The following is a 10,243-nucleotide window of genomic DNA, read 5'->3' on the forward strand; positions in this document are numbered from 1 at the left end:
CTGTTTCACCTAGAACCGCTGGCCAAAGATCTCCTGGGATCCACTTGTCTCTGCCTCTCAGGGCTGGGGTTACAGATGCAGACCACCATGCCCAATTTTGATGCCCAGCTGAGAGGTAAACTGAGTCATCACACAGCAAGCTCATTCCCCACTGTCACCTCCCCAGCCCTTTTGTATCTCTCATGTCTCAAGAACAATTGTTTTATTGACATACAGCCATGTACAATGGTCTACACACGGTCTCCAGCTGCTTCCCCATTATAAGGGCAGGGGATTAGCCATGGGACCATATGCCTATGATTTTAAAACCTTGGCCAACCAGCCTTTGGGGGAGTATTGACTGCTCCCTGTATCGGCCAGCAGGTTCACACCAGGCAATAAGAACAGTTTCAAGACTGACTCCTGAAAGTTATGGCTTGGGAAACAGTCACAGGCTGCTTGCTGGCCCCTTAGTGGTGAGCATTGTGTGTGTGTGTGTGTGTGTGTGTGTGTGTGTGTGTGTGTGTGTGTCTATCTTCAGTCCAGATTGCCAGAGGCCAGCATCAGCTGAGAAACATGCTATATATCCTGGTAATCTTAGTAGTTATGCTTTTGCAAGCAAAGTAGACTGATCCAAGGGTGACTAGTGGGGTGCCCATCCCAAGCTTTGCCAATCTGTCCCATCCATTTATACTAAGTGGGAGTGTTCCAGACCCCAGCTGCAGAGATGGCCTTTAAGTCTTACTTTTTTTTTTTATTTTATGTGCACGAGTATGTCTGTTTACCACATGCATGCCTGGTGCCATTGGAATTGGAGTTACAGATAGTTGTGAACCTCTACATGTTTGCTGGGAATTGAACTGGTGTCCTCTGGAAGAGCAGCCAGTGCTCTTAATCACTGAGCCATCTCTCGAGCTCCTGGCCTATATATAATGAATGGACTACGAAAGCTTTTTCTACATGTTACTAACTTTGGAAGAAGTAGAATGAAGTTTTCAAAGATCCAGAGGTTCCTGGGGTGTCAGACAGTTTGAAGAGGCAGCCAAGAGGCCTGAAGGCGGCATTGCCGAGCAGTATGGGAGCACCTACATTCCTTTTGTTTTTTGCAGACAGGGCCTTACTCCCAGCCTAGCCTGGAACTATGTAGCTCAAGTTGGAGATTCTGCTGCCTCTGCCTCCTGAATGCTAGGATTACAGATATTAGTCACATCTGGCTACAACCTCCTGAATGCTAGGATTACAGATATTAGCCACATCTGGCTGCAACCTCTGTTTCTGAGGCTAATGGCCTGTATTGTGCAAGCCAGCAATTCCTCACACTAAGTCAGAGGGTCACAGATCTCTACTAGAAACCCCAGAAGTGCCCACTAACTGGATGCCTTAGAAATAAGGTTCACAGGTAAGCATGTATGTTATCATCTGAACCAGGACTTCTGCATGTACTGTCTGAAGGTTTTATGATTAGCTTTAAAATGTTGAGTCTCTTTCCCTAGTGCTTATTTTTTTTCTCGGCCTAGTTTATGGCTTTCTAAGTAAATATATAAGAAACATAATTGATGCATTACTTTACAGAACACTTCAGTTGTACCTTCTGGAATTTAAGGGTTTTACTGTATAGATACCAAACCTATTTTAAATATTTTCATACTTTGTCCTATTTACTACTCTATCTTAAGCATTTTTTTTCCTAGAGATATGTAAACACTCTTCTGTTGTTTTTCCAGACAGGGTTTCTCTGCCTAGCCCGGCTGTCTTGGAACTTGCTCTGTGGATTAGGTTGGTCTTGAACTCAGAGAACGGCTTGCCATTGCCTCCCACTAGGATTAAAGGCATGTGCCATCACTGCCCAGGGTAAACAATCTTTAAAAAAAAAAAAAAGATTTATTTGCAATAATCTGTACTTCTGTGTCTGGGTTTGTGCATTTGAATGCAGGTGACCTCAGAGGCTAGAAAAGGGCATCAGACAGATCCTCTGGAGGTGGAGCTTCAGGCAATTGCGAGCTCTCACAAAAATCAGGTGGGTGTGGGAAAATGACCATGCTCTTAACTGCTGAGCCATCTCCACAGCTCCTTATGTAAGCAATCTTTTTTTTTTTTTTTTTTTTTTTTTTGAGACAGGGTTTCTCTGTGTAGCTTTCCTGGAACTCACTTGGTAGCCCAGGCTGGCCTTGAACTCACAGAGATCCACCTGGCTCTGCCTCCCAAGTGCTGGGATTAAAGGCGTGCGCCACCACTGCCCAGCTTTCTTGGTGTTTTTGAGACAGGGTGCTACTCTTTAGCACAGGTTGGCCTGGAACTCTATTTCACATTCAGTGACTGTCATAGAAGTGTATTAAAAACTTGTAGTAGCACCTACTAGATTCTGAACAGTAAATGTAGGTCACTTGTTTGACCCACAGCTCCTAAACTTATGTGTTCTTTGATTTGAACCACAAACCAAATGAATAAATGTCACCATACAACACAGAAGGCCCATGAAAAGCCAAAGAAGAGATTACATTATCAAGTCTATTTATTGAGACAGGGTCTCTTTATGTAGCCCCGGCTGTCCTGAACTATGTGGACCAGGCTGGCCTCAAACTAATAGAGATCTGCCTGCCCCTGCCTCCTGAGTGCTGGGATTAAAGGCATGCTTCACTATGCCTGGCTAAGTCATTTTTTTTTTTTTTTCTAATATATGGTCTTCTTAGCTATTCAAGCTGACTTGGAACTTACTCTATAGACCCGGCTGTCCTGGTACCTGTGATCTTCTTGCCCGACTCCTGAGTGCTGGGATTGCAAACATGTGCCTTCACACCTATGCATGCCATCACACCTGGCTCCATTACTGATTTTACTTACCCTTACTGACAGCAATACACACAGCTGAGTGCTTACTTGGAGCTACTACCTGGGAGAACCAACTTAGGGAATAGTAGTTTGTTGGTAAGAGACCTCCAAGCATTCTGTATCCCCTAAGTGAACGAAAAAAAAACCCTCCTACTACTCCCAGGGAACCCAGAGAGAAGCAGAGCAGGGAAAACAGTAGCAAGGTTGGTTTTCCACACCAGCTTTTGAAGAAGGAAGTTGCCTTTTCTTACTCCACTACTAAAAACATGAATGACAGGCTTATTTCCAGACAAAACAAGAAATATATTAAATAATTTCTAGAAGGAAATCTCCTTCAATGAAATTTAACATTTTAATTAATGTGCTATAAACCGAACACTGATAACCATACACTAATATGCTTGCTATGATAAACTAAGCCTTTGAATTATACTGTCAAATACAACTTCAGAACTCGCTGCAACAAAACACCCAGTTATTGCTATCTTGAGAAAGTCTTATTTCCTTTGGCTTACAACCTGCAAAGTTGAATATGATTATTAAATAATCCACCATCTATCCTAGAAGGCTACAGAAAATTGAACCACTCACTGTTAGGATTTAAGAATACAGCTTTAATTTCTTGGTCACTTTTGATCATATAAATATATAAATCTTAACAAGGTAACACTGTTAACTGTAATAAAGGCCATAAAAATAACAGCTCTGCCATATTGCACAGATAAATTAATTCAGTTGGCTTCCCCAGCCCCCCACCAAACAACTTCCGGATCAGAACTGGAAGACACGGGGATCTACACTCTCGACATTGAATATTGACAATATCAAGTCGTTTACAGAAAATAAACTTTTAGCAGTTCACATCCTGACATCATAAGGCAGGATCTCTTAACACTCGGAACAAGAGTCTCCTTGGAGTCCTCCTGCGGTAGAGGTGCAAGCTCAGAGCTGTGGTCTGTCATCGCAGCTGGGGAAGTGGTCCTCGGTCCGAAACAGGACCGGCGGCTCGTAGGCAACGCGCTGGGGCCCGGTGGGCGCCGACTTGAAGAGAGCGGGAACACTGATGGTGTGCAACAGCCTCCGGAAAGCCCGAGGGAAGGTCCCCAGCTCGGCTTCGGCCTTGGTGACCTGCTCCTCCAACCTGGCCACGCTGCAGCCGATCATCCTCACGAAGGCCTCGAGCTTGTCGATCCTGCCGTAGATGCGCCTCATCTCCGCCGCTTTGGCGTGAATCTGCGGCACGCCCTCGCTCACCACGTGGGACGAGTCTCCGCGAATCATGTCCAGCATGCCCACGAACTCGTCCACCCTGGCCAGCAGCTCCTCCAGGCTGGCGTCCAGAGCCTCCACCTCGGGCCGCGGGCCCGTGGCGGGCAGCAGGCTGGAGGCGTAGCCCAAGGCGGCGCGGCGCAGCAGCGGCAGGTCGCGGCCCGGCGCGTCCTCGGGGCCGTCATCCTCCCACGGCCCCGACGCGCTGCTGTGGCTCTGCGATACGTGGCCGCTGTCCCCGCTCCACGCAGCACCCAGCGGCTCAGCCTCCTCAGTCGAGGCCTCTCGCGGGAGGGTTCCGCCGGCGGGTCTGTCCTCCATGGCCCGCTCAGCCGCTTCCGGCGCTACGAGATTACGTCACGTTCCCGCGCTCACTGCTTCCGGCGCCGCCTGAATGCGTCATGCTCTTTACAGCCGGATAATCTCCTGCACAGATTCCCAGGGTGCCCAATCGGCTACCGTCCTTCTTGCCCGAGCATTAGTTTTGTGTGCCCGTCCTGTTTCCACATGTTAATATTCCAAAAAGGATGACGATTAGATGATAGATAGGAAGATGGGTAGATGACAGATACATAATAGATAGATGATAAATAGATTAGGCCAGTTGTGCTATATGCCTTTAGTCCCAGCATTCCGGAGACAGAGGCAGACAGATCTCTTGAGTTCAAGGCCAGCCTGGCCAGTTTCAGGCTAGCCAGGGCTGCATAGTGAGACCTGGTCTCAAACAAACCGACAAACCAATAGATGATTGGTAGGTAGATAGATGGTAAATTGATAGATGATAGTGTAAGAGGAATACAAAAGCAGATCTAAAGATGTCCAAGTCCCTCTTGCATATCCTCATAGCCAGGTTACCTCTGTCTGTTCACCTGCCCTATGGCCAGTGAGGCTAAGCCTCTGCGGATGGTATGATATTCCAAAGACCTGTCTGGGGAGTCCAACTCCAGGCGTTTTAGCTCAAGGTGTTTGTGCAAACAAAACATTTCTCATTTTTATTATTCAAGCAAAAACATGAGGTGACTTTTATAATTAAGCAAATACAAGTACAGCAAGGAAATACACCTGGTGTCATTATCTTCTTTGGTCTTGTGAAAAGAGTCAAGAATATTCCTCCCAGGCCTTTGCCTTTCCACAAAGATAATTTGAATATGCCAGGGCTTTCCCTTCATATCCTTGCTTCCAAGTGTATTCACTTATTATAGTTTATGTGATTCTTTCTAGAAGGCCATCTTGTGGGAAGAACATTCTGCACTCGGCCCCACCCATAGTTCACAGTAAGTTCACAGCTTTCTTACACAGCTCCCACATCCATCCAATTGTGTAGGACCCACCAGCACCATGCAAGTTTCCTGCCTGCTTCTTTTCCTTTACCAGTGATAGTAAAATAGACTGTAAACAAAACAAAGAAGGCAGAACACAAAATCATCCTAATGATGTGTTCATCTCAGCCTCTTTACAAAAGAAATAATAGTTCCCAAGCATGGATTACATCAAGGTGTTCCCGGGGGGGGAGGGGGGGACACACAGACACAAGATGGGAGTAAAATCCTTAAAATTCTTAGAAACATCGAAGGTGGCATCTCCTAGTACCATGCAGTCTGGTAGATCTTATTCTTCAGCAATGTCATCTGAACACAGGCCTAAGGCAACAAGTGAGAAAGTGGGGAACAACTGAGAAAGGCTTGGGCTGTTTACTATCGATGCACATGCACAGGCAGGTGCACATGCACAGGCAGGCACCCCCACGCAGTGCAAAAGACGAGGTGGTGGAAACAGAGTCGGAGTTTGTTAGGTGTTCAACACGTACTCTTCATGGGTAAAGTTTACATGACCTCTTTCTGTAGAACATTATTTTAAGATGTGTTACATTTGTTTATGCTGTGGAACATTTGTTTAATGATGCAAAGATGTGTTGCATTCTTTTGTATTGCAATTATTTAACTCGGTGAAGCTGTGTTACTTTGCCTGCCTAAAACAGCTGATGATCTAATAAAAAGCTGAATGGCCAATAGCGAGGCAGGAGAAAGGATAGGTGGGGCTGCCAAGTAGAGAGACTAAATGGAAGGAGACATCTGGGAGGAGAGGATCTAGGAGAGAGAGAAGGAGGAGGATGCAAGGGGCCAGCCACCCAGCTACACAACCAGCAATGGAGTAAGAAAGAAAAGATACATAGAAATAGAGAAAGGTAAAAGCCCAGAGAGGCAAAAGGTAGACAGGATAATTTAAGGAAAGCAGGCAAAAAACAAGGCAAGCTAAGGCTGGGCATTTATAATTAAGAATAAGCCTCGCCGGGCGGTGGTGGCACATGCCTTTAATCCCAGCACTTGGGAGGCAGAGGCCAGCCTGGGCTACCAAGTGAGTTCCAGGAAAGGCGCAAAGCTACACAGAGAAACCCTGTCTCAAAAAACAAAAAAACAAAACAAAACAAAAAAAGAATAAGCCTCCATGTGTGATTTATTTGGAAGCTGGATGGTGGGCCCCCAAAAGAGCTAAGAGCAAAAGAATAAAAAACAACCAACAACATCTTTCCCCACTGGAAATTAGGAATTAGAGAAAAACAAAAACAACTTTGAGCAACAAAATAGAGAAAACTACAAGCTGTTTCAACTCTTCACCATGTCAGTCCTCTGTACTGGCTGACCCGAGTCCATCACTGTGAACCTAAAACAACCAGGAGTAACTTGCCATGCACACCGTGAGCAGTCAGCCTTTCATATCCAGAGGTTAAAAAAGAAATGTTAACCACTTCTGGGAATGCTACTTCCTTAATTCAGGGTCCTCTGATGTACTTGCCTTCTAGAAACATCTGGAAAGCCTTAGTAACAGCCTCTCTCTCTGCCTTTATTCTTGCATATTTCTCTTTCCTACATTCACACTCTCCTCTGTTTTGCTGCGTGGTCTAGGTTTTCTTCAGTTTTCCAACATGCTATGCTTAGGCAGGCATACTTTGGGTGACCGTCCTATTGGAAATGGCATTATGTTCCATTGGGTGGTTTTGCAATCTTCCTTATGGTGTCTGCATGGTGACTTTGATATAAACATGGATCTTAAATGCATTTGGATCTTCAAAGATAACTTTCTTGTTTCAGAGGAGATATTCTTGTCACTTGGCTGTGTTTTGAAGAGTGAAACATGGCTGTGTATTTTGCTGCTATCTGTGTGACTTGATCATTTTCTGGCACCTTGCAGCCTGTGGAGAATTATGGTCAAAATCTACAAGGGTTGGTATAGTTCAAGGCATGACTAAACCGTACTGTAGCTGGTGAAGACTGTGGGGATAAGATTTCTTTGCACAAACTGGAGGATTCAGAAAATGGATGGCTTTGTCTGTACTTTGGAACTTCAGCTCCTCTGGGAGACAAAGGAGGAGAGCTACGTGTTGTGTCACATTGTCTGATGTGTGTTGTGTAACCTCAGGTTAATTTTTAAAAGTCTATCTGATACCGTATGGTAATGAAGTAAGAAGTGCATGTACTGTCATAAGGTCCTCACCACCACAGGGGCTTCAGAGATGCTGGAGAAAGGGGGAAACATTATCAGGACCCAGGCAGCAGCTCTGGCAGGCATTCAAGGTAAACCAAACACTCACTGAGCATTCATTTGCCTTTGCCGCAAAAGATTCATCTAGAAAGCTGAGTTTTGTTTCTGTTTTTTTTTTAATGGTGTTTTTGTTTTTTGTCTTTTGTTTATTTACTTAAAGAATGATGGAAATGGAGAGACGGTTTAGTGGTTAAAAGCACAGGCTGCTCTCTCTCTGAGGAATTGAGCTTGGTTCCCAGTACCTATATCGGGCAGCTGACAACTGCCTGTAACTCCAGCCCTAGGGGATCAGATGCCCTCTTCTGGCCTCTATGGGCTCCTATACACAAGCGGAATACACTACTGACACTCAAACATAACACATACAATGATAATAATCTTTTTTAGAAAAAGAATAGTGAATTTTTTGCTCAGATATCAGAAGTCTCTGTGGGTGTTAATAAACAAGTCATAAGTGAATCATTTAAAAAAATGATGTTCTCCCATGAGGCCTCGATGTCAAGCAGAATGAACTTTGTGTAGCTTGCAAGGTTCCCAGTAAGTACTGTGGGGGACAATGGTTCCTGGAGTCATGGCAACGAGTGGCAGAATAAGGTGCACTCCACTGCACCCTGGCCTCATGATAATGGCTTTGTGTTCTCCAACGGACAGGTACTGCTGGGGCCATTGACACTTTTGACACTTTCTGGTTGTCTGGGGAGTGACAACCACGCCTATAGTTCACAAAGCTTATTCAACTTCAGTTTAGGGGTTAGTGGAAGAATAAGAGACAGGGAACTGTTTCAGTTATGTTTCTATAGCTGCAACAAAACACCATCACCAAAGAGCAAGTTGGGGAGAAAAGGGATTTTGGCTTACACTTCTGTATTGCTGTTCATTGGTGAAGGAAGTCAGGACAGGCTCTCAAACAGGGCAGGATCCTGGAGGGGTGCTGCTTTCTTGCTTGGTTCCCATGGCTTGCTCAGCCTATTTTCTTTTCTTTTTTTTTTTTTTTTTTTTTGGTTTTTCGAGACAGGGTTTCTCTGTGTAGCTTTGCGCCTTTCCTGGAACTCACTTGGTAGCCCAGGCTGGCCTCGAACTCACAGAGATCCGCCTGGCTCTGCCTCCCGAGTGCTGGGATTAAAGGCGTGCGCCACCACCGCCCGGCCTCAGCCTATTTTCTTAAGAACCCAGGACCACTAGCCCATGGATGGCACCACCCACCATGGCCTGGGCCCTCCCTCACTGATCACTAATTGAGAAAATGCCTTACAGCTGGATCTCGTGGAAGCATTTCCCCAACTGAGGCTCCTTCTTCCTCTCTGGCTTGTGTTAAGTTAACACACAACACCAGCTGGTACAGGAGCCACACAGAAGTGGGAAACACACCTGACCTGAGCAGAGTGGGAAGGTCTAGCTGGGTTTTCCTGAAACTGATTTGGTGTCTGCCTCTGTCGGTCAAAAGAGTACTGTAACCACTCATCCTAAAGTCTTGGTGGTTTATTTCCCATTATGTTGATGTTCGTTACAAGCCAACCTCTCTGTGCCTCTTAACTCTGGGGCCTGGATGGCAGAGCATCTGTCTAGGCTATTGCGGATCATTTTGATTTTATTTTTATTATATTTATTTATTTCTGTGCATGTGCACATGAGTGCTATGGTACACACATGGAGGGCAGAAGAAGAGCTCAACACCATTCCCAGTTAGCTCTTTCCCTTTTTGCCTCGTGCTTGTGGGTCAGATGTATGCTCTCAGCTACTGCTCCAGTGCCATGCCTGCCTACTGCCATGCTCCCCAACATGGTGGTCATGGAGCATTAGAACTGTGAGCCCCCAGTTAAATGCTTTTTTTTGTAAGTTCCATGATCACGGTGTCCTCTCATGGTGAGGTGAGTTATCCACCAAAGAAGACCACTTGGACACAGGTTCAAGCCAACAGAAACTCTTTATTAGCCAGTCAGTGACTATGCTGGGTGTTCAGGATCCAAGTACAGTCCCCAGGTATTTCCAGGGTGATCTTTTAACCACAAAAAACATATCCTGGGTTGACATACCTCAGTCAGCAAGAACAGTTAGCTAGAAGCAGAACTACAGAGATCAAAAAGCAAGATTAATACATTTAGGGACTTTCCATGAGCTATGGACTATGATGGATTAGGTCTTTGTTCTTGTTTTGGAAGGTGGTGTTGCCTACATGCTGGGTCTGAATGGTACTTTCATCATGGCATCAGCTGTGATAAGGTCTGAGGCCTGTTATAATGGCAATAGAAAAGTAACTAAGACATCCAGGTCCAGTGGAGAGACCCTGTCTCAAAAATTAAAGGTGAATATTGATTTAAAAAAATCTGATTTTGACCTCTAGCCTCTACGCATGTGCGCACACACACACACACACACACACACACACACACACACACCCCATAAACACATAGTAACATTCATGTATATCATCTTAGGGTTTCTATTGTTGCAATGAAACACCATGACCAAAAAGTAAACTGGGGAGGAAAGTGTTTATTTGGCTTACACTTTCATATCACTGCTCATTATTGAAGGAAGTCAGGGCAGGAACTCAAACAGGGCAGGAACCTGGAGGCAGGAGCTGATGCAGAGGCCATGGAGGTGAGGGATGATGCTTACTGGCTTG

At 45.4% G+C, this 10,243-nt stretch overlaps 1 protein-coding gene across 1 annotated transcript; it reads right to left on the minus strand.

Annotated features, from left to right (window-relative positions):
• Nucleotides 1-3,401: 3,401 nt before the first annotated feature.
• On the minus strand, nucleotides 3,402-4,413 carry Bloc1s4 (biogenesis of lysosomal organelles complex 1 subunit 4). The gene has a single exon (XM_059275038.1). The coding sequence runs from the start codon at nucleotides 4,396-4,398 to the stop codon at nucleotides 3,751-3,753; it is 648 nt and encodes a 215-aa protein (XP_059131021.1). The 5' UTR covers nucleotides 4,399-4,413; the 3' UTR covers nucleotides 3,402-3,750.
• Nucleotides 4,414-10,243: the final 5,830 nt, after the last annotated feature.

This window comes from Peromyscus eremicus, chromosome 10, assembly GCF_949786415.1.
Source record: "Peromyscus eremicus chromosome 10, PerEre_H2_v1, whole genome shotgun sequence".
NCBI lineage: Eukaryota > Metazoa > Chordata > Mammalia > Rodentia > Cricetidae > Peromyscus > Peromyscus eremicus.